This window comes from Psammomys obesus, unplaced genomic scaffold, assembly GCF_907164565.1.
Source record: "Psammomys obesus unplaced genomic scaffold, mPsaObe1.curated_primary_1811, whole genome shotgun sequence".
NCBI classification, from domain to species: Eukaryota; Metazoa; Chordata; class Mammalia; order Rodentia; family Muridae; genus Psammomys; species Psammomys obesus.
The window spans coordinates 688,438-714,239 of record NW_026594311.1 but is presented as its reverse complement, the minus strand read 5'-3'; the positions used below and the strand labels follow the sequence as shown (position 1 = coordinate 714,239).

General features: G+C 38.6%; 1 protein-coding gene across 1 annotated transcript in view; it reads right to left on the bottom strand.

The window, feature by feature from the left end:
• Pik3r3 (phosphoinositide-3-kinase regulatory subunit 3) overlaps positions 1 to 25,802 on the bottom strand; it is an 81,475-nt gene that overhangs the window by 31,492 nt on the left and 24,181 nt on the right. The window contains exons 4-6 of the mRNA XM_055618485.1: positions 14,633 to 14,741; positions 11,311 to 11,409; positions 448 to 628 (exon numbers count right to left, since the gene is read on the bottom strand). Coding sequence (XP_055474460.1) covers positions 448 to 628; positions 11,311 to 11,409; positions 14,633 to 14,741 — 389 coding nt within the window. The remainder of the gene's footprint in view (positions 1 to 447; positions 629 to 11,310; positions 11,410 to 14,632; positions 14,742 to 25,802) is intronic.

Sequence of the window (25,802 nt, the reverse complement as noted above, 5' to 3'; positions counted from 1 at the left end):
CACACACACACACACACACACACACACACACACACACACACACACACGTGAGGTGTGAGATAGCAAAAACCTAAAATCCTAGACCTCAGGAATAAGTTTAAGGTCTCTGTCAGCTACACAGAGATTTCAAAGGCAGCCACCTACATGAAACCCTATTTCAAAAAACAAAAACAAACAAACAAAAAACTTAACTAAAATTCTTAAAATGCTACTTAGGAAATGTATCTTTTTCTTTCCCTTTCTTTTTGAGATAGAGTCTCACATAGCCCTGGCTGGCCTGGAATCTCACAGAGCTCCACCTGCTTCAGCTGGGATTAAAAGCATACACCAACACACTCAGGATTCATTAGGAAAATAAATGTGAAGTAGACTTCTTTTTGACCACTAAGCCTGATAAACAGAATAAAATTCAATGAAATAATGCTCTGAGAATACCTGTGGTCATACCTGTTGGTATCTGGATACTGGGTACATCAGCTTCACATCGAGTTTGGGATTATACTGAGCAAGAGATTCATGGTGATAGTGGTTAATGAGCTCCACCACAGAATTAAATGTCAGAGGGTCAGAGAAGCCATATTTACCATCCCGATGATAGATCTTTATTAGTTTATTATTTCCTCCTTTCCTGCGAACAACAAAACAATAACTGTAGCATTTTCCCCAAAATTCTATTAAAACACTAATTTCATATGAAGATATAAAGACTTAGTTCATATTGAATAAATGTATGCTAATAAGACCAGAGAGGATTAAACAGAATATATAATGTGTTTAACAATATGTATTATTTTATATTATTTTCTTACCTATTTTTTCCTTTTGTTTTGTTTTATTTTGTTTTGGGGACAAGGTCTCGATGTGTAGCCATGGCTGTCTTAGAACTTGCTTTGTAGATCAGACTTGTCTTGAATAGCAGAGATCCCCTGTCTATGTCTCCAAGTAAAAGGCCATCACATCTGATTTCTTTTTCTTTCTTTCGTTTTTTTTTTTTTTTTCTATTTCTTTTGTCCATAAAATACCTTAGCTATTAAAAATCGAGGTATCTGGGATGGGTGCAGTGGTGCACCCCTTTAATCCCAGGCAGAGGCAGGAGAATCTCTGTGAGTTTGAGGCTACCCTGGTCTACACAGTGAGTTCCAGGACAGCAAGGAACACATAGAGAGACCCTGTCTCAAAAATCAAACAAAACAAACAACAAAAAAACCGCAAATGTATACAAAATTCAGTATAAACAAATTTAGCCCAAAATGTTACTTAAAATAACTAAAATGTCGGTAAATTATTTCTTTTGTGAGTTATTTTTTTAAAATTTTTTCATGGGGAACACAGGCAATCTCTTTAAGACCTCTCTATCTTTAAGCAGAAGGAAAAGCCATCTCTATATAAAGGGAATCATAAACGTTTATCTCAGTATCACCAATACATTCAAGGTTTTACTATAATTTGATGCTTAAGTACCTCAGACCACCTTTATTTACCTAGTCAAATCCAAAGAATAAGTAAAGGATCATTTATAAGACCAAGTGTGGGTAGCTCATGCCTATAATCCAAGCACTTTGAAGAAGGATCACAAGTGTGAGGCTACTTACTATGTCTGAGTTACAAGGCAAGACCCTGCCCCAGAAAAGAAAATCAAAGAGAAGAAAAGAAATGGGGGGAAAATAAGAAAGAAAAAAAAAATTAAAATTAAATAGCAATGTTTTGTAAGCCCCACAAAGCATAATCTAAACCCACATCAAGTGGATTCATTATATAACAGCAAAATGCTATTCCCATCCAATTTTTCTAATTGCAGCATGAAATGGGGGAGGGGTATATATGCCTTGTGTTGTGCATTTATTATACATGATGAATAATCCACTGGGACTTGTGAAAGACCAAACAAGATAGGTCTGAATTTATAGACTGGTTGAAATTCAAATTACACAAGGCTCAGGTCAGTATTTAGATGGATGATTAACTAACTATTATTTATAAAACACATTTTAGAAGCACCATCTAATAGTACGTGATTAGTATAAGTGTACACACACACACATATTTACAATAAATCCAAGATGTTCTCTCTTAAAATTCATTAAATTAATGTGCTGAGTATCTACAGAGGGCATGAAGTCTTTCTACTCACAGAAAAGGACTAGGAAAACCAGTAATGTTACACACAGAGAATTCTCCTCAACTGCAGAGGTATATACCTATTTTCCACCCAAAGGGCTGGGAATGCACATAGTTAATAACCTTGTGAGGGGTTTGAATAAGAACAGTTCCTTCCCACAGGCTCACAGATTTGAATGCTTGGTCACCAAGGAGTAGCACTTTTTAAAAGGATTCAGAGGTATGGCCTTGTTGGAGAATGTTGTCATTGGAGGTGGGCTTTAAGGTTTAAGAAATCCATGCCAGACACAAAGTCTCTCTTTTTTTTTGCTGCCTGTGGATCCAGACGTAGAACTCTCAGCTACTTCTCCAACACCATTTCTGCCTGCATGCTGCCATGCTCCCTGAAATGATGATAATGGACTAAACTCTGAACTTATAAGCAAGCCCCAATTAAAAATTTCCTTTATAAGAGCTGCCATGATCATGGTATCTCTTCAAAGCAATAGAATGAACTTTGCTACCTGTAGAGCTAGTCTTTTTTTTTTTTTTTAAGACTTACTTATGTATATTAGTGCTTTGTCTTCATGTTCATCTGTACACCAGAAGAGAGCAACAGATTCCATTACAGATGTTTATAAGCCACTATGTGGTGGCTGGGAATTAAACTAAGGACCTCTGGAAGAGCAGCCAGTGCTTTAAACTGCTGAGCCATCTCTCCAGCCCCCTGTAGGGCTAGATGTCACCTGAATACCCCAGACTATTATTTTTGTTTATCCCAGACTCTTATTCCCTAGATCTTGAACAGCTTCTCAGTCAAGAAAACCTATCATGAGAAATGTCACCTGTACTTTACAACAGCCTAGAGACCTTCTATGTTATCTTTGGGCAAGACAAATACTGACTCCCACAGGCTATTACATTTTCCTCAGTTATTCTCCCTGGACCTTTGAGCATTGTTTCTGAGTCAACAGAACCCATCTTTATGGAAGAGACAATATATACTTTTTGTTTTGTTTTTGTTTTTGAAGACAAAGTTTCTCTATGGAGCCCTGGTTGTCCTGGACTGCTTTGTAGACCAGGCTAACCTTGAACTCACAGAGACCCACCTACCTCTGCCTCCCCAAGTGCTGGAATTACACATGTGCGCCACCACTCCCTCCTGAGAGCATATGTACTTTGTAATGTGTTTCAATATAAACATGTCTTAAGCTTTGTTATACATCTAAGATTGAGTTAATTTTATCAAGAAACTTTTTTTCCAAAATTGTGCTGTGCTTAAATATGGCTAAAATAAATTTCCCTGGGGTCACACATTACAAATTTGAACGAGCCCTGGCTAACTAAATTGTATTGAACTGGATTTCCTTCTTGCCTCACTCGGATTGTTACTCTGCCAGCCCTGCTGTTTGCAGACCCCCACAAATATCTACTATGTACCAAGAACGATACAAAGTGCTATGGGCACAATGACAAGCAAGTCAAATACACTCCATGTTCTCACAGAACTTAAAGGAGCATATGTGCATTTCATAGGTCTGAGGTTGAGGGAGCCAGAGGGTTATTCTGATTTTTGGATTGGCTTTTTTTTTGTTGTTTGGGTTGTTTTTGAGACAAAGTTTACAATGTAGCAAAGGCTGGCCTGAAACTTGCTATCTAGATCAAACAGGCCTCAAACTTGTGGCAATCGCCTTGCCTCAGGCTAAAAATAGAAAATTAGAGAAGGGCTATATAGCCAGTTCATCAGGTAAGGGCCCTTGCCAGCAATCCTGACAACTTCAGCTCAATCCACAGAACCTACTTAGAAGGAAAAAGCTACCACCCAAAAGTTGCTCTCTGACCTCCAAAAACACTATGAAACACATGCAGACAGACAGACATACACAAAGTAAATAAGGTAAAAGTACAAATAAAAATAAAAACAACAAAGGCTAGTGAGTGGTGGTGCACACCTTTGATCCCAGCATTCAGGAGGCAGAAGGAGGCAAATCTTTATGCATGCAAGGCCAAATTGTTCTATACAGGAAGTTCCAGGCCAGCCAGGGCTACATAAACAGCAAGGAGACCAGTCATCTGGGGACTGAATGGTCAAAAGAGAAAACAGTAAGTGGTGTAGGAGGAGACATACGATCATGAAACAGCTTGTAGACTATAGTAAGGCTTTAATTTTTTTAAAGACTTACTATCTTTTAATATTGTGTGTGTGTGTGTGTGTGTGTGTGTGTGTGTGTGTGTGTGTGTGGTGTGCGTATGCACCCACACTTTGAGGCATCTGATGAAGCTACAGGCTTCAGATCCTCTGGATCTAAAGCTACAAGTGGTTGTGAGCTGCTGGAAAGAGAGGTACTGGGAACTGAAATGGGTCCTCTGCCCCATTTCAGGGAGCCCACCATCACCTGTAACTACAGCTCCAGATCAGTTGCCTTTTCTGTATCCACAGGCACTTCCACTCAAATGCACTTCCCCACACAAAAACACATAATTAAAAATAAATCAGCATTTCAAAAGTTTTCAAAATAAGATTATCAACAGATCCAAGAAGCATTGGGTTTGGCAAAGGAAGACCTTGAATGAAATTCTAAATGGTTTCAGCTAATTATAGGTACAAGACTCCAACTAAAATGAATTAAAGATAAGGCCAAGTTTGGCATTGATAACCGCAAAGATGTGAGTTTGAGGTCAGCCTGGTCTACATGGTTTGAGGCCAGCCAGGCTACATAGGGAGACCCAGTTTTTTCTAAAATTTGTTTGTTTGTTTGTTTTAAAAGGAGGAGGAGGAAGAGGAGGGGAGATGAAAAAGAGACAGGATAATTATTTGGAGAAGGGGAGGATGGGGCTATACTAGGGGCTGAACCTAAGGTTTCATTCATACAAAGCAAGTGCTCTACACTGAGCTGCAGTCCTAAAACTTGGACAAGATAATTTGCAGAGTAACGGACATCAGCAGGTTAGAGGGATGGATAAAAGCCATTCCACAAACAGAGATGTAGCCACAAACCAAAGCCACCATTCACCAGACTAGGAGATAGGCAAAGCACTCACCTAATAGCTATGGCAAAAAAAAAAAAAAAAAAAAAATGAGAAAGTTCTCTTTCTCTCTCTTTTTTTTCTTTCTTTTGTTTTTGTTTTTCACAGCAGGGTTTCTCTGTATAACCGTGGCTGTCCTGGACTCTGTAGACCAGGCTGGCCTTGAACTCAAGAGAGATCCACCTGCCTCTGCCTCCCAGAGTACTGTGATTACAGGCGTGCACCACTGTGCCCGCTCACTCCTTCCTTCTTAATACATCATTCTCCAATGATCCTGATGATGTTATTCTTTGCTTTTACTTTCTCAAACTATTCCTCTTCTCTCTGTTTCCTGGCTATATACTTATTCTCTTAAAAAATTGGCTCAGCTTTTACAGTTGTCATTTTATACACTCTTCTGTTGAAGCTTTGTTGACTCTACACATATAGTACCTAGCTCTTTTTTCTGGTGCTATGTAGTCTCATAAGCATTAAACCCCTATCTCTAGATATATCTTAAGATATATATTTTTCCTGAAAGTTCTAGAGAGCTAACATCAATACTAATCTCAAAAAAGATTGCAGTGAAAGGGCTGAAGAAATGGCTCAGAGGCTCTTGCTGGCCAGTGGCAGCACATGCCTTCAGTTATAGTATTTGGGAGGCAGGCAGATCTCTGAGTTCAAGGCCAGCCTGGTCTACCCAACAAATACTATGAGAGAACCCCTATCTCAGAAAAAAAAAAAAAAAAAAAAAAGGAACTTTCTATCGATGCTCTTCAAGAGGACCTGATTTCAGTTCCCAGCATCCACACTGGGAGGCTTCAGGGGATTTGATGCTCTCTTCTGCCCTCCTCAGGCACCCACACACAGGTTACATACACAGACATACACATAAATAAAAATAAACATCTGACTCAACCTTCCTATTTCTGTAAATGGCACATACAGTCTAAGTCTAGCAATTTCAAACCAATATCACTTTCAACTTCTACCAATTCTGTTATCAAACTCTTTTTAGTCTTAATTCTCCATAACCTTTTATCTTAAGTCGTTTCCGAAGATAGATTCACTATGTTAGGACTATGTGTAACCATGACTGAATCATGTCATTTCTCTACATATAATCCTTTACCAATCTTTTTGCACCTGTAAATAAAATTCAAATTCTTTCTCATGGACCATTAAGTTTCTGGAAAGCTTGTTAAGATTCTAATTTCAACTTCATCACTTATTCTGCTTGACAATGTAAGTCAACCACAAAAAGGTCTTTGCATTCATCAGAGCCATTTAATTTCCTCCAAATTGCTGTTGTTTTGTAGTTATTGTTGTTCTCTCCCCTGGGGACACCTTCCAGGCTGGTGATTTCTCATCCTTCAGCTTTTAGAGGTCATTGCCTCAGAAGTGCTTCTGAAATTCCTCATTCCCACATTCCCCAGTGCATCATGCTCTCTTACGCAGTAATTCATAGGCTATGAAGTGATCTCATTTCTTTTCTAATGTGCTTATTGTGTCGTCCATTCTTCACGCCCTTTCTCTCACCAAGAATAAAAACACTAGAACGGAGAGGCCATACTATACTGTCATTTTCTTTGCCTGGAAGAATACTGAACACAGTTAGTACTCAATAAATGTTAAATGGTTGAGCAATAAATCCTAAATTCAATTATGACTTCCTCTCCCTTTGTAAAAGCTTCCTAAGTATATATCTTTATTTCTTTAGTTGTTTTGTTGTTTTAAGACAGGGCCTCATATGGCCCTGGTTAGCCTCATTATATAGCCAGGAGGTATGACCTTGAATTTAGGATCCTCTTGGGATCCTGCCAAGTTAAAGAGACGTATCAGCACACCTGATCCTAAGAATCAAACTCAGGGTCTCTCAGATGTTAGCAAGCACTCATAAACTGAGACACACACACACACACACACACACATTTCTTCTTTTTTTTAAAAGATTGATTTCTTATTTATACAGCACACCAGAAGAGGGCACCAGATCTCACTATAGATGGTTGCTAGGAATTGAACTCAGGACTTTTGGAAGAACAGCCAGTGTTCTTAACTTCTGAGCCATCTCTCCAGCCCCTCTCCTTTCTTTTAAAATTTACTCTGATCATAACTTCTCTCCACCTACCTACAATATTAAATATACACTCCAAATTTTAGAATTCAAGGCTCTCAAAGCTCCAAACCTTCCACCCCTAACACTTCCTTTTAACAAACCTTACACAACCAGAATCTGAGCCAAATGGAACTATATCTCACAAAAATGGCTCCAGTTTCTCAATTCTGGCTTTTCTTGCTCCTAGTGTTATCTTTTACAATTCATATCCCTGTCTCTACATATAAATTATCATTTCTTTCATGAAAGTCAACTTTCATTATTCCCCTTTCTTTTTTTCAGCCCCACATACTTTCTTTGAAGTCCTATTATTTTAACTCTTGTTCAATACAGCTTTCTTACTTCTTTTGCCTAAGTGGTCCTGTAGGCAGAGCTTGTTTTCTTTGGTCATTTTGGCAGCACTGAGGCGGCACCTAGGGCCCTCATTCATGTTAGCAAGCACTCCACCACTAAGCCGTACGCCCACCCTGCTTTAGTGTTTTCAGTGAGTTTGGGTGTTTGCCTGAGTGTGCATCTGTGCACCATGGGCTTCTCTGGTACCCATGCAGGCCAGAAGAGGACATCAGATACACTAGAACTACAGGTACAGATGGTTGTAAGCTGCCATGTGGGTGATGAGTAATGAACCTGGGCCCTCTAGAACAGCCAGTGCTCTTGCCTACTGAGCCATCTTTCCAGCCTCTCTGCCCTTCACTTCTTGTTTTATGATAGTCTCAGTAAGTAACCCAGGTAAGCTTAAAATTATAATCCTCCTGCCTTTGCCTCCCAGGTGGAGGTTACAGCAAACAAAAGTTTTTAACTTGTTAGATGCCATGTGTAACTAAATATCACTGAGATTAGCTGTTTATTTAACTGAATTAAGTCCATCATTTGACTGCCTAGCATAACCAATGAAGGGACAGCTCAAATGTCATTTCCTCTGAGAAACTTCTCTGTCCTTCTTTCATTTAGTCTATCCTTTATTCAAATATTTACTGAAAACCAACTATTTGCCATATCTTTTCTAGATGGATGAAAACCTTAAAGCAAATGTACAAACAAAACACACTCTAGAATCTAGGCTCAACTGGAATTGTGTAAGTGTATCAACAAAAGTAATACAATTTTTTCTTGTTTATTTTTCTTGCCAGTATCTATCAAATAATGAATGGATAACTAAAATATACACATACAACAGAATATTATCCAGCCTTAAAGGAAATAAATTTTAATCCATGCTGTAACATATATGAACCTTAAAGATGTTAAACTTAATAATGATAAGCAAAGTAGGTACAGTGGCACATGCCTGTAATTCCAGCACTCTGGGAGGCAGAGGCAGGTGAATCTCTGTAAGTTTGAGGCCAGCCTGGTCTACAAAGTGAGTCCAGGACAGCCAAGTCTACACAGAGAAACTCTTATCTCAAAAAATAAACAAAAAAAAACAAAAAAAGGATAAACAAGACAGAAGGATAAATACTATATGATTCTATTTATATGAGGCATCTAGAATAATAAAATTCAGAGATAGAAAGTAGAACAATAGTTACAAGAGTTAAAAAGAAGGAGTTGGCATAGTAGAGGACATTTTTAGTCCAAGTACTTGGGAGGCAGAGCAAGCAGACCTCCGAGTTTGAAGCCAGCCTAGTCTACAGAGCAAGTTCCAGGACAGAGTTGCATATATAAGAGACCTTGTCTCAAAAACCAAAACAAACAAAGAGAAAGAGGAAAAAAAGGAGAAACTGGAAGAACTCTAATGAAACAAGGCATGTTTGTTTATCCTACTCCGCTATTACTCACTTGGATTATAAACTCAAGGTAAATCCATGTCTTAAGGATATCAATATTCTTGATCCTAAATATTTTCTTTATCCCAATGAAAAGATAATCTTCTAAATTTTACTACTGTTCAACAATAAAAGGTACTATATCTCTGAAAGAAGACCACAAAGCCCTTTTTTGAGTAATGTTATTTAAGGAATTTCTACATCTGGAGAAATCCATAGAAGCTAAGAAATACTGACGATTCCGTTAATTTTCTAAAACTATTTCATTAATATATATGTATGAGTGTTTTGCTTGTATATATGTATGTGTACCTCAAAGAGGACTGCTTCCCACCAAGGTCACAAGAGGATGTCAGACCCCCTAGGACTGGAGTAACAGATGGTTAGGAACTGCCTATGTAGGTGCTGAGAATTGAACACAGGTCCTCTGCAGCCAGTGCTTTTAACCACTGAGCTAACTTTCCAATCTAACTCCTTTGGTTGGTTGGTTTGGTTTGGTTTAGGTTTTTTTGAGACAGGTTTTCTCTGTATAGCCCTGGCTGTCCTGGAACTCCCTCTGTAAACCAGACTAGCCTTGAACTCACAGAGATCCACCTGCCTCTGCCTCCTGAGTGCTGAGATTAAAGGCATGTGCCACCACACCCAGTATTCCTAAACCCTTTTAGCATCAAATCCTAAAGGTGGTCCTAGACTAGGAAGCACTGCTTGCCTTTGTTCCTGAAGAATACGGCAACTTCAGCTAAGTTATATAACTTTGAAAAAGTATTCCATGTATTTATTTAGTCACTCTGTGTGTGTACATGCTACTGAGTCTATGTAGAGGTTAGGGAACAACTTGTAGAAATCAGTTCCCTTCTTCTACCATGTGTGTCCAGTAAATCAAACAAATTGTCAGGCATGGCAGCAAGTACCTTTACCTGCTGAACCATCTTGCCAGCCCACAGGCATCTCTCTTTCGCATAATATAAATGTTATTGGCAGGTGGGTATGACTAAGAATTTGGGGATAAAATAGCATTTCAGTAAGACTTAAAACATTTTCTAGAGCCTGGCATGGTAGCACATGCCTTTAATTGCAGCACTCAAGAGGCAGAGGCTGGTGGGTCTCTGAGTTCAAGGCCAGAGTTCCAGAAAAGCCACGACTACACAGAGAAACCCTATGCTAGGGGGAAGGGAGGGTGGAGTGGGGGCGGGGAATTTAGAAGCCCAGTGAGATGGCTCAGTGAGTAAATGCATTTACTGCACAAGCCTGGTAACCTGTTTTCTTCACAGTACCCTGAAGGTGGAAAAAGAACTGACTGTACAAAGTTGCCCTCTGACCTCCACATGTGTGATGTAGCATGTGCGCCCACACACACACACACCTTTAATCCTTTAATTCCAGTACAGGAAGGCAGAGGCTAGTGGATCTCTTGAGGTCAAGGCCAGCTTGATCTAAATAATGAGTTCCAGGTTAGCCAAAGCTAAACAGTAAGTAAGACACTGCTTCAATACAGAAGAGCGAACTGGGGAGGTAGCAGTGTAGCGGCCGAGTTCTTGCCTAGTCCAATAAAGCCTTTATAGAATGAGTGAGTGAATCACTAATATTACACAAAATAACAAAACTTTATTACAACTAGGTGATTTTAATATTTTATTTTTATTTTAAATTATACATATATGTTTATAGAGGTCAGAAGAGGGCATCAGATCTTCTGGAGCTGCAATTAGATGGTGAGCCAGCTCTCCAGCATACAATTATGTAATGCTAATGCTTAAAGTTAAATGTTGAAATAGCCAATGAAGTTTTTTTTTAACCTGTTTTTAATATATGTCCCATCCTTATAAATATATCATCTCTCTGTCATTTATAAAATACTAACATGTCTACGCAGGAGGTAAAACACAGGCCAGAACTATTTTACTATCTACATATCCTAATCTGTCAGAACTATGCTGAGTTCTACTTCCTAAAGCCCACATTAGCAAAAAGTTCTTAGAGAATTAGGCTCATTAATAACCTTGCGCTATACCCATGAATTGTACTTCATTAATGAAATAAAAGAAGAGATAGATAATGTATTTATTCCCTAACATTCAGGAATTTTAGCCTTTTTATTTTATTGTTAGACATATTTAAAATACAAAATTAAAATAAGTACCATTTTATGTTTAAATATTTTAGGTCTAGAAAAAGGATCTTAAAGTTAAAAATGTTAGAAAAACTAAAAATTATATATCTAAATTAAATAAAAATATGAAAAATACTTAAGATTTAAATGAAATACAGAACTGTGCATGTGCTCATGCTAGGAAGGAACCAGTGAAAGGCAGAAGTACTAACCTCAGGGTCAACGTGTAGTCCCCCTGCGCTTTTGTTGAGGCATCACGAACTAAGAAGGTGCCATCTGGCATGTCCCGTAATTTGTCATTTACCTCTTCCCTGAGAAGCAAAATTATAGGAAACATTTGAAAAAGAAAAAAAATTAAAACACTGGTTGTCTTCACATATTATTTATTATCAAGACATGATGAAAGGTTACAATACCCTCAAGTCTCCAGCGTTCACTCAGGTCCTCTCCATAGAAACAATTTTTGTTTTTATTGCTAGTATTATGTAATCTAGGGAAAGACTACTTGATGCTCAACTCCTCCAGATTCCAACTGTCTGTACAGATCATGTTTCTAATGGGCTGTTGGGGCTTTCTTAGGCAGGTCTGAACATGAAGAGCTTCAAGAAACCCCACAGCTGCTTAGGAAGAAGGTCATTGTTTTAAGCAGCAGTGGCAGCTGATCCTGAACAGAGGGGAAATTTTACTGAAGTCCACAGCCTATCAATGCCATGCTTTCTAATTTGAATTAATATTAACAATAAATTCCTTCTGTAGTTTAGGAATTTCAGAAACATTCTTCAGTGGAATGTAGGACAGAGAAGATCCTTGAATTATAGTAAAACACGATTTTAAAGTATAGCTTAAATGGCACTTAAATATTTTAAAACTTATTGTATAATACTAAAAATTGGTCTACTGAATTTTAATATAAAATATATTAAGTCCTTCTCAAAAAGAAAACACAAAATTAACAAACGATCTAGCAATCCCACTTTTGGGTAAATATCTAAAATCATCAAAAGCAAGAATTCAAGCAGCGCCAGTCCTGGTGGTACACGCTTTTAATCCCAGCAGAGGCAGAGGCAGAAGCAGGCAGATCACTGTGAGTTTGAGGCCAACCTGGTCTACAAAGCAAGTCCAAGACAGCCAAGGCTACACAGAGAAATGCTGTCCTAAAAAAAAAAAAAAAAAAGAAAAAACTCAAGCAGCTATTTACTTATAAATAATATAACAGCATCATTCACAACAGCACCAAAGATAAAATGAATAAATAATATAAATGTCTACCAAATACCCGTATTTAGATTAATAAACAAAATATGGTACTTACAAATATTGGAATTATATTTAGTCTTAAAAAATGAAATTCTGACACATGAATGGATTATGAAGATATCTGAAATAAGTGAAAATCCAGATCAAATGTAGACTATTACACAATCCTACTATCTACAGTAGTTACAGACAGAAGATAGAATCCTGGTTAGGAAGGAGACCTTCTGCTTTACAGGTAAAGTTTCAGTTAGGAAGATGTAAATGTTCTGACGACAGATGGTAATTATGTGAATATACCTAATAGTGTGAATATACCTAATAACAATGAAATAATACACTTAAAATGGTAAGGGTAAAAAGAAATGGAATGGGTACCATTTAGTAGAAGGGAACACGACAGGTAAGAGAAAGAAAGAAGATATATTAAGGTACTGCAGCATCAAACTGGAGCCTGTTTTAACACAAACAGTTGGGGTTAAAAAAAAAAGAAATATAATAGATGTGCATGGTGTTGCAAGCCTGTAAACTCAGGAGACTGAGGCAGGGGAATTAAGTCAAGGTCAGCAGGGTCTACAGAGCATGCTTCTAGCCAGACTGGAATGCATAGTGAGACTCTGTCTCAAACAACAAACCATTAGAGACCCATTAAACTTTAATGAGAAAAAAATATAAATAGATAAAATGTTCAAATTAAGAAAAAAAATGTATGAGTATACATATATTCCCTTTGTGTTCCAAACTATCCAAATCCACATTTTACCCAAAAAGCAGATCTGTCCTTGATGTCTATTTCTGAGAATAAGCTATATAAAGAAATCACAAAAAGAAGTCATGAATTTGAAAGAGAGCATAGAGGTACATATGGAAGTTTGGAGGGAAGAAAGGGAAGGGGAAAACAATGTGATCTCAAAAACTAAATAATTATTTTAAAACTGCATCAAACCGGACAGAGTGCCACATGCCTTTAATTCCTGCACTCAGGGGGGCAAAGGCAGGCCAATTCTGTGAATTCGAGGCCAACCTGGTCTACACAGAGATTTCCAGGACAAGCAAGGCTACACAGAGAGACTCTTTCTCAAAAAACAAACAAACAAACAAACAAACAAAAAACTGCACCAAAATTAGCTAATGATGGGTATGAGGGAATTTACCTATAATCCCAGCACTAAAAGGGCTGAGGCAAGAGATCTAAAATTTGAACCAGTTCAAAGTCAACACTGATTACAAAGCAAGACCCTGCCTCAAAGGTACTTGGGTTCCACCTCAACTGACACTTGTGAATGTAAAAATTTTAGAACCACTGCCTTAGAGTGAAAAAGGTAAAGGAGCCAAGCCAGGTGGTGCAGGCCTATAATTGCAGTTACTTGGAAGTCTAAATGAGGAGGATCCCAAATTCAAGGCCTGACTAGGTTACAAAGAGAAGAAAGGAAGGCCAGGCACGGTGACACACAGGAGGCAGAGGGGGATCTTTGTTAGTTACATATTGAACTCAGGCCAGCCAAGACTGCAGAATGAGAGCCTATCTAAAAAAGAAAACAAACAAAAGGTAAAGGAAATCAAAGTACCTAAAATAAGGGTCCTTTATTCTAAATCACATGTCACTATCTTAAATGTATAAGGATTATCTATTCAAAAGTTCATCCTTGACACATATGGAAAATACAATCACACTCATAAGCCAAAGTGTTCCCCGTTGTTTCATCGTGAAAATGAACGAAGCTTTTGTTTTAAAAGAATGTTTTACTATATATAGGTGTTTTGCCTGTATGTTTGTCTATGCATTGCATGCATGCAGGGCCTGTGGAGGCCAGACGAAGATACTGCATTCTCTGGACCTGGAGTTATAGATGGTTGTGAGCCTCCATGTGAGTGCTGGGAATCAAGCCCAAGTCCTCTCCAAAAACACTTAAAGACTCTTTTTAATTTATTTCTTTATTGTGTGTGTGAGTGTGTGTGTGTGTGTGAGTGTGTGTGTGTGTGTGTGTGTGTGTGTGTGCTGACATGCCACAATGTATGTGAGGGTCAGGGGACAAGTTGTGAGGTCAGTTCTCTTCTTCTACCTTAAGGATCCAGCAGATTGAACTTAGGTAATCAGGCTTGGCCACAAGCAACTTTAAATCTCTGAACTACCGTACCAGCCCCTAAACACACTTTTGAAGGGTTCACACACACAATTTTTAAAATGGTAGTGATAACTAATAAAGCATTAAAATGTTTAACTACTAACTCATAATCAATTAAAAACACTGCATTTAATTATGGTAGCATTTTAGTTACCTGGAAATATCTCCCCAGTACCATTCTGCATCTTGAAGAGTAATACAACTGTCCTTCATTCCATTTGTAACTGCTGAAGTCAATGGCTTAGGTGGCTTTGGTGGAAGAGCTAGAAGAAAAATTTGTTACTTTGTATATAAAAATTATTAATATTCTAATTTCCCCATCCAGAAATAGCTCCTTAACCAATATGAAACAAGATTCTAAAAACTGCCAGTCAAATCAGCTACCATGTCAGTGTTAGCCAGGAGGGCATTTTTGAGGCATAAAGCTTTTGCCTCCTCAGAAAATACTTTTACTTCAGAAAAATTGCATATCTTCAAAACACAAGTAAAGCTCCAACCTGAGCAATTCATTCTAAAAGCTATTAAAGGACTAATACAACAGGAAGACTCTAGCTAATACTAATATATGGATATTAGCAATATGCCACCGTATTAGATTTTAGGTCTTCTTATTCTTCCTGAGATGGGGGTCTCACTGTGTAATCCTAACTGTCCTGGAATGCACTATATAGACCGGGGTGGCTTGCAGGTAAGGTGTGTGTTGAGCTAGTCTGGTAATCTAAAGTCCAAGTTGCCAGGGACCACATAAAGGTAAAGAGAACCATCTTTTGATTATTACATACATACTGTGACTTGCACATATACACACAATTTAGAAAAAAAAAGATATACACATGGCCAAAGCAAGCATATAAAAAAGATGTTCAACATGTCAGTCATCAAGAAAATGCAAATCAAAATCAGAGAGACAGGGCAAGATTGTACATGTCTGTATTCCCCAACATTCAGGAGACTGAATAGGAATTTGAGGTCAGCCTGAGATACATATATATTACCAGGCCAGTTTGAGGTATATAGTTTTTAAAAAACAGTGTCCAAAAACAAACAAAAATTTCATAATGAGCAAATGGTAGTGTCATATGTCTTTAATCCCAGCACTCAGAGGCAGAGTCAAGTGGATCTCAAAGTTCAAGGCCAGCCTGGTCCACAGAGCAAATTCCATAACAGCCAGAGCTACACAGAGAAACAAACCCTGTCTTAAAAAAACAAAACAGAAACAAAAATTCCATAGTGAGACACTATTTTATACCCATTAGAGCAATTATAATTCAAAGACAGAATAGCAAAAGAGCGAACATGGAAGGAAGGCACTCCCCTATAATGAGTTTCTTAAAGAACAGCCCGACAGTCTTCTCAAAGGCCAAACAGTCACCTGATGGCTCAACAATTTTACATATTCAAGAAAAATGAAATATTATTTCTACAGAAAAACCTGTATATAATGTTTATAGCTGAACTTGTAATAGCCAAAAAAGTGGAAATAATAAGAGTTTATATCGGGAGTTGAGACAAGTTGTGATTTATATCTATATAATACACTGTTATTCAATAATAAAAGTAATGAAGTAGTGATACAGAGTAGAACATAGATGGGCTGAAAACACTATGATCAACATAAAAGGCCAGTCATTACCACAGGTGCAAAGAGAACTTCATTTCTCCAAACTCCAAAAGGCAGAAGGGACAAATGTGTTGCCCATTACCATACCCAAGTGCAGGCTGGCCTCCAGGCTCCATCAGTACCAAAACTACCTGTTACATACTTCAAGGTCTATGCTGGCATCTTAGCTCTTCTCACCTCACCTCTACCCTAACGTCTCTCCAGCTAAGGAGCTTCCCTCCCTGAACTACTCATTCTCCTTATAACCCCTCTAGCTCAGCTTTGCTCTCTTTCTTCTTTCTGATCCCCTCCTGTCTCTGTCTGTCTCCTTTCTCCCTTTTCTCCTCTCTTTGCTCTCTAACAATCCCCTGACTCTAATCAAGCAAGCCGAAAACTGGCATAAAAAAACAAACAAACAACAACAACAAAAATAACTTCAAGTTTCTGAAGAAAGAAACTGAAGAAGTTATCAGAAGATGGAAATATCTCCCATGCTTATGGATCAATAGGATTAACACAATGCTCCTGATTCTCTCATGGCCAGCTCCAGTCTACTACTGTTCTCTCTGTGCTCTGGACTCTTCCAGGTGCCTCCAGTTTCTCTCTCATATCTACAATAAAAACCTTCTACTCAACCATATGTAAAACCATGTCATCATGTCGTCTGTCTATATAGCTGGTGCCAAGACACCCAGGAAGGGAATAAATAGACCCTTTCCAAGGGTCCCAGCCTCTCCTAAGTGAGCCATGGATCACTAGCTTCTGCCACCCTCCAAATTTTAGAGAATGCCTCCTCAGCTTCTTCCCTCCAGCTGCTCTCTCAGGTACTCAAGACTTGCATGCGCCACTATCATTTGCTCAGGTCACCTCAGAGTTGCCGTCTCTGTCTCTGTCAGCTCCTGGAGCCTTCTACTCTTGCCTCCTTGCTCAGCTCCCTCCTGCAGCTCACTCCACCTTTACAAAAGTCACTCTTGATGGAGAGATGGCTCAGAGATTAAGAGCACTGGCTGCTCTTCCAGAGGTCCTGAGTTCAATTCCCAGCAATCACATGGTGGCTCACAACCATCTGTAATGAGATATGGTACACTCTTCTAGCATTCAGGTGTATGCAGGCAGAACATTGTATACATAATAAAATAAATAAATCTTTAAAAAGAAAAGAAAACCACACTTAATTAAAGAAAAAAAGTGGCTCTTGTGCTCCAGGCAGGTTCTCTTGCCTTCATGGGCACCCATCACATGGAAAGAGACACCACTCCTTTGTGATATGACACACTTCTCTCTGACAAGTCTCTGGGTGCACCTGGGGATACCAGATTGAAATTCATGTCACAGGACACTTACCTTTCTCTCTCCCATCCTTGCTCTCCCTCCCCACATGTTCTCAGCTCACTCCTGGAGCTTACTCTGTCACTCTTGCCTGTCTTCTTACTCTGATCCTGGCTGCCTCCTAAAATCTCTTTTTCTCAGACATTCCATTAAGCCTAGATGTCTTACTGCAAATGGCTTGGCCTCAATAGCTTACAGCCAAAAATGGCATACTAGATTTCTAAATTCTTAGATTATAATTACTTCTCCCACTACACAAACAAATCTCTTATCTCTAAACTTTCTCTGTTCTCCACTGTCTTTTTTCTACGTCTTCCTTATTCTACTTGTTATCTTTCCCTCTGATTGCTAAATTCAGTTCTCTGTGTATCCCTGGATGACCTGGAACTAACTCACTCTGTAGACTTGGCTAGCAATGAACTCAGAGATCTGTCTGTCTCTGCCTCCTGAGTGCTGGGATTAAAGGTGTACACTGCCATGTCCAGCCAAATTCAGTCTTAATAGAGATTTAAAAGTCTTCTGATAAATGGAATTTCCTTTGGACCTGACAATTATGATTCCATTGTCCACAACAGCCAAATTGACAGAGAGAAAATATATCAATTTTAACCCAGACTGAGAGATTAAGGAGTGACTGCTAGTGGATACAAGATTTCTTGCAGGCTAATATTTCAATTTTGACTGTGATGATAGTTGTACAACTCTGAATATACTAATTTAATATACTAATTTAAGAATCCCAACACTGAACACAAGCCAGAGTGGTGGCACACGCCTTTAATCACAGAACTCAGGAGGCAGAGGCAGGCAGATCTTTGAATTCAAGGCCAGCCTGGTCTACAGAGTGAGTTCCAAGATAGCCAGGGCTACAGAGAAACCCTATCTCACTCCCCCTCCCCCCAAAATCACTACATGCAAAGTCCATGAATTATATCTATAGTATGGTATGTAAATTACATTGTAATAAAGCTTTTTGCTTTGTGATACTAGAAACTGAACATAGGGTCTTGAGCTTGTTAGGCAGGGACTACACTAATACATATTCCTAGGCCCTGAAGGTTTTGTTTGATTGTATGTTAGTTTGATGGAAGGGTGTGAATCACAACTGTAAGACTTCAGAAATTACTAGATAGGGAAGAACTTGATATTATACACACAAGAAACATTTGATAGCACTAGAGATCAAAGCAGAGCCTTGTACAGGTAGGACAAGCCCTCTAGCAATAAGCCACCTCCCCAGCCAATACTCTCTTGTTTGAAAAGGTTTTGATATGGCTTATAAAACTAGCTACAGTTCAAAGTTTAACTTTTCAATTTTCAAAATTCTTCTACTTACCCATTTAACATAAGGATTAACAGTTTAAATATGTTATATCCCTCTCAAATTACAGCACTTTAAACACATTCTTAGCCAGGATGGTGGAGGTGGCACATGCCTTTAATCCCAGCACCCAGAAAGCAGACACAGAAAGATCTGTGGGTTTGATGTCAGCCTGGCCTACAGAGTGAGTTCCAGGACAGTCAGGGCTACATAGAGAAACCCTGCCTCTAACAATAATAACAACAACAAAACATTATTTTATTACAATAAAAAAAGTAAAATATACAACACAATTTGCTAGATATGGATCGGGGCCTAGAAGTCTGCATATCTACAAGTTCCCAGGTGATGCAATTGCTGCTGGTCCAAATTTTACAGAAGTTTCCTTTAGAAAACAACAACAAAGTAGCCTGAACACAGTAGGCAGAATGTAGAAGAGAAGCTACATATGGTTCTTTAGTTCTTCTCTAAATCAATTCCAAATGGCAATAAAACACATTTTGAAAGTTTAAACACAACAGAGTGAAGAGATTCAGCTAGGAGACAACAGAGAACAGCAGCAAAACTAATAAAGAAAAAGAAACAAGACAAATTTGAATTGGTGGAGCTCAAAAAATTAAACACAAGCTTAAAGAAAGGAAATTCAGCCAAAAGCAATATAATTCATCTTATTATACCCTGCAGGAATTAAGAGGTTCAATATGTCTCTGATGAAAAAAATTCAAGAATGGCCCCCAAGGACTGAAGAGATGGCTCAGGAGTTAAAAGCACTGGCTGCTCTTCCAGAGGTCCTGAGCTCATTTCCCAGCAACCACATGGTGGCTCACAACCATCTATAGTGAGATCTGGTCCTCACTTCTGGCCTGCAGGTGTACATGCAGACAGAGCATTCATATACACAAAACACATAAATAAAAAATAAAGAACGGCCCCCAAAACAGAACTGGCTCAGTGTCTACTCAAAGAATAGTTAGACTTCTGTTCTTTTCCCGGTTCCACCAAGTAACCAGGCAGCTGCCTTCCTCTCCCCACATCCCACCCTGCACATAGAGAGTTCCAGGTTCCAGGACAGCCAGGGCTACATACAGAAACCTTGTCTCAAAAAGAATTATTTTTGTTGTTGTTGTTTACGTATAGGTGTGTGTATTTGTGTGTGTGCCACACATGTAGAGGGGCCCGTTGAGGCCAGAAGAGGAAACTGAATCCCCTCATCTGTTAAGAGCTGCCTTATGTGGGTGCCAGGAATTGAGAGAGCAGCAAGCACTCTTAACCACTGAGCCATCATACCAGCCCCCTAATGGTTAGCTTTAATTGTCAGGTTGATATAACAGAACCACTGGGAAAGAGCCTCAGTCAAGGATGGATTACATCGATTTGGTCTGTGGACATGTCTCTGAGAGACTGTCTTAAGCTAATGGATGTGAGGAGACCCAGCTCAATGTGGGTAGTAGCACCATTCCCTAGATAGGGGGTCCTGAACTATATATGAATGAAGAAACCAAGCCAAGCGAAAGCTAGCACAAATGATTGCATTCACTTCTCCCTTGTTCTCAATTGTGGATATACCATGACTGTTTCAAGTTCCTGTGTTGACTTCCCAACAATAATGAACTATACCCTGGAGCTGTAGGCCAAAGTAAAACTCTTTTTCCTATTTTGGTCATCATGGCAACAGAAACGAAACAAGAACAGTTAATTCCCACATTCATGAAAAATAGCTAAAGAGGCTATGGACTCAAAGACACCTAAGAAGAGAAGTGAATCCTCTACTAATAAGGAAAAGCTTAAAACAGGCAGACACCATGCAAAATTTAAACCGCTGAATATAAGTGGGGGTAGGGGGGCTTCTCTATAGAAACAAACAGAACTTTAAAAAAAAATAAAAATGCAAATATTTGGGGATTCCACAATAAAAAAGATATCTGGCACCTTATCTTTAACCAGCAAAGATTTCCATTAAGTTTTGTTCATTCACACATAATGGGTTTTTTGTTTTGTTTGTTTTTTTAGACAGGTTTCTCTGTGTAGACTTGGCTGTCCTCGAACTCACTCTGTAGACCAGGCTGGCCTTGAACTCAAGAGATCTGCTTGCCTCTGCCTCTTGAGTGCTGGGATTAAAAGTATGTGCTGCTACCACCCAGCTCAAGTCAGCTTTTTAAAGTAAAGCATAGTAAATCCAGTGCACCTGCTCAACTGGTTCAGGTTGCTATGCACCCTTCGTTCCCAGCACACACATCAGGCCACTCACAATGACTTACAAGTCCAGATGCACTGGATTCCCCTTGGCTTACACCAGCACCTGTACTTGCCTGATATTTCCAAATGCAGACACATACACATATTTTTTTATTTAAAAAAAAAAGAGTAAATCCCTTTTTAAAAAGAAATCTTTAATATATACTACCATGTGAATGAATCTTGAAGTCATACCAAGTGAAACAGGCTGGTCACAAAAAGATATAATTCCTTTTACATCAAGCTCCAAAGTAGCTGAATTCACACAGATATAAAGCAAAATGGTGCTTACTAAAGTTTAGCAGGAGTGAGGTTAGAAGTTAATATTCAATTGCTATAAAGTTCCAAATGGGCAAGAATAAGGCATACCTTGGTGATCCTATGGGTTTATATCTAGACTACCACATCAAACAAAGCACTGCAATAAAGCATGTCATTAGGCATTTTGACTCATCAGTATTATATTAAGTTAAACTTACACTGTACGCTAAAAAATACAATATTCCTAAAAATGGTAATGATACCTAAGGCTTCAGCAAGTCTTAATCCAAGATAAGAAGCTTGATGTTACCAGCCAGGTGTGGTAGCACACGTGATTCCAGCACTCAGGGGCAGAGGCAGAGGCAGGCAGATCTCTGTAGGTTCGAGGCCAGCCTGGTCTACAAAGTGAGTCCAGGACAGCCAGGGCTACACAGAGAAACCCTGTCTTGAAAATAAAACACAAAACAAAAAGAAGACAAAGAGGAGGAGAAGGGGGAAGAAGAGGAAGAGGAAGAAGCAGCTTAATGTCGACAGCTACTGATGCTGAAGGCCCATAACAATTTCTAAAGTTTGCCATACTGATCGACTCTCCCTTTCAGGAAAGACTTCTCTGTAGCATGTGATGATGTTGAACCATATTTTACCCAGAGTAGAACTTTTATAAATGGAGTAAAAGCCTGGCATGGTATTCCACATCTGTGATCCCAGCACTCAAGGAAGTTAAAGCAGGAGGATGAAGAGTTTGAAGCTACTATGAGCTATAAAGTGAGTATGAGACAAGGCTGATTACATAGAAAGACCTTATCTCAAAATATAAAAGATAAAAATAAAATTTAGAGTGAACCCTCTCAAACTGCACTTTATCAACTAAGATTATCTAATATCTTAAATCTTTGCCTCACTTCAGTGGTCTCACTATCTTTACTAACATCTCTACCTCAGTAAACTAATTCTAACTCAAATTCTCTTGTGGTTTCTACTACAGCTGCAGTTTTGAACCCCTTAATGTAAAACATTGTACAAGTATGTGTAAAGTCACATATAAATGAACCAAATTCTTCCAAGCTCTTGTTAATGTTGGTACTCTGATTATCTTCCCTGATTCACTTTTTTTTCTTTTTTGAGACAGGGTCTCATTATATAGTATAGCTGCCCTAGAATTTGCTTCAACTTCCTGTGTGCTGGGATTGTAGGGATGTACCACCATGCCCAGCCACAGTTTTTTGCTTGCTTTTTTTTCGGAGTATCTGTAACAATGAATCCTTTCTAGGGGATTTATAATTTCCCTGCCTCATTCATATCCATCAAAGGAATCACTATTTATTATAGCTATAGCCATTAAAAATGCAATCTCTGGGTAAAGAGCTTAACTTAACTGTACAAGCTTGGTGACCTGAGCTTAATCTACAGTATGAACAAATAGGCTCAAAAAAAAAAAAAAAATGCAGTCACTTTTTGATCCATGAGCTGCAGAATGGATGTTACATTAGCAGGCAGGCATAAAAACAATATTTATCTTACATTTCTATCAAGGCTGTCAGGTAACCATGTATATTATAAACAAGCAGTATTTTGAAAAGAATATTTTCTGAGCAGACATCAATATTTCCAGTAAAACCCATTATAAACAGATTTACTGCCTTACTAGTAGAAAATTATTAGTTTCAGATTAAATTCAACAACCACATTCATTGCTAATAAGATAGTGAGCCTGTCCTTTCAAGCCAGGAACTGACTTGACTTCTCTATAGCTATAAAAACCATAGGTGACACCATCTAAACAGCAGCTCCATTTAAACTGAAAATCTCCGACTTACTACAGCCAGCTTCTTCACGCATTTTCGCTTGACTACCTATGCAGCTGCTACTGCAGCACATGCCGCTGCACTCTGTTGTGGTTACAGAGACAGTTCTTTCCTAAAACCATATGAACCTCCACTACTTTCAAACTTCTTTCCTTTCCTTCTGTAGTTTCTTCACTTCTCTCATCCTTCACAGAACTCGAGTCAGGGACTTGCTCTGGGTTACATCTTGACTTTTCCATGCAGACCATTCTAGTTTTTTCATAGCAAATGAAGTCTATTTTGCTTTCTCATCACTCGTGATATGTTCAAAGAGCAGCACACTTACTTTCCTTCCACTACATCCCTCTGTACTTGCTCTTTGGCTGTCTGGCAAAAGAAGACTATCTTTTGGGCTATTTCAGCTTTCTTGAAATGCTGTCCTTACTATAATAATTTCTAATATTTGCATTAAAGTGAGACTTGAAGCTAGGTGTGGCGAAATGGACTTATGGAAGCATGTAGGGAGTACAAGCAGGAGGATCAAGAGTTCAAGGTCATCCTCTGCTACATTGCAAGAGTGAGGGTAGTCTAAACTACACAAAAACCAGTTTCAAAAAATATATAAATAAATGATACTGAGAAGATGGCTCAAGAAGTAAAGTACAAACTCAAAGATCTAAGTTTGATTCCCAGAATCAACATGAATCCTGCCTAGGCTCGAGAGAGTCTGTCATGCACACAAACACACATGAACATACACTCATGCACAAAAAACACAGACACACACACATTAATGGTGATATAGACTGAACAGCCCTTATCCAAAAAGCCTAGGACCATAAGTGTTTTACATTTCAGATTCTGAAATGTTTGTATTCACATAAAAAGACATCTTGCATAAGGGACACAAACCCAAACATATAATTCATATATACTTCATATACACTTAGCCTGAAAGTAATTTTATAGAACATTCTTATTATACCTTTTTAAACTATGAACTATCACAGGAGGTTAGGTGTGAAATTTTCTACTTTTGGCATATGAACACTCAAAAAGTTTTGGGTTTTGAATACAGTGTGACAGCACACACTTGTATTCTCATCACTATGGAAGCAGACCACTTAGTAAAATCTAAGAGTTCAAAGGCAGCCTGGACTATATGTGAAACAGAGGTCAGCCTGTGCTACACAGTAAGACTTTGTTTCTAAAGCAAAACAGCTGGGCAAATTGACTCATACCTGTAATCCTAGTAGTTAGATGGCTAAGGCTGGAGAATAACCCATAAATTCAGGTACAATATGAATTACATAGTGAGTACCAGGCCAGTCTGGGACACAAATCAAGAACTCTGTCTCAATAAAAAAAAAAAAATAAATAATAATAATAATAATAATAATAATAATAATAATAAAAGGTCTGAGATTTCAGATTTGGGTTTTCAGATTAGGAATGATCAATCTGTACTACTGTGGTTGTTTAACAGTAAAGAATGAAAAGAAAAAACAGTTGTAAGATGTCTGTGGCGTTTGAATGAGACTGCCCCCTATAGGCTCATGTACTTGATTCCTTGGCCTCAGTTGACAGAGCTGTATGGGAAGGATTAGAAGTATGGCCTTGTTGGAGGAGGTGTGTTCCTGGGATAGACTTTAGTTTCAAAAGCCCATACTATTCAGTTATCTCTCACTCTGTTTCCTATCTGTGGAGATATAAGTGCTTCGCTACTGCTCCAGTGCCATGCCTGCCTGCCTATTCCATGTTCCTCACTATGAGAAACATGAGCTCACCTTCTGAAACTGTTAGCCCCAAATAAACTCTTCTATAAGTTGCCTTGAACATAGTGTCTTCACAGCAACAGAAAAGTAACCAAGACAATGTATTAATATTTTCAAAGAGCTTTATGCATATTACAAAATCATGCATGAGTTAGAAGCATTTTCAAAGTACAAAGCAAACCAATGAATCTTTTTTTTTTTTTTTAAATATTGTGTGTGCACACACTACCCAGGAGACTAATGCAGGAGGTTTATGAATTTAAGGCCACACTGGCATACATAATGAGACCTCTCAAAAAAACAGGGGGTGATGGAGTTCAGTGGTTAAGTAGCAATGGCTGCTGTTCCAAAGGACCCAGTTTTGAATCCAAGTACCCATGTGGTGGCTCACAACTCTCAGTAACTCCAGCTCCAGGGATCCAAAGCCCTTTCCAGCATCATGGGCACCAGCCATACAACGTGGTGCACAGGCATACAGGCAGGCCAACACCTGTGCAAATAAACATAACTTTTAAGTTTAAAAAAAAAATGTCTATAAAACAGGCTGAAAGAGGGCTGATGAGATGGCTCAGAGGTTAAGAGCACTGGCTGCTTTTCCAGAGGTCCTGAGTTCAATTCCCAGCAACCACATGGTGGCTCACAACCATCTATAGTGAGATCTGGTGCCCTCTTCTGGCATGCAGGTATATATGCAGGTCAAACACTGTATACATAATAAATAAATCTTAAAAACAAACAAACAAACAAACAAAAAGACAGGCTGACAGAAAAAATGGCCCAGCATCTTCTCTAAAGGAGATTGTAAATGTCTGTCAATACTTCCCTTTCTTAACTTCTCAAATTTGATTTTTTAAAACTTCTTAGTGAGGCCTAGTTATACAGGCCTGTAATCCCAGCATCTAGCATGCTTTAGCAGGAGAACTCAGAGTTCCAGGCCTGGGCTACATGATAAGAGCCTGTCTCAAAAACAAAATAAAACATGTTTAACCTCCATATAGTAAATCCTTCCTCCCACAAAT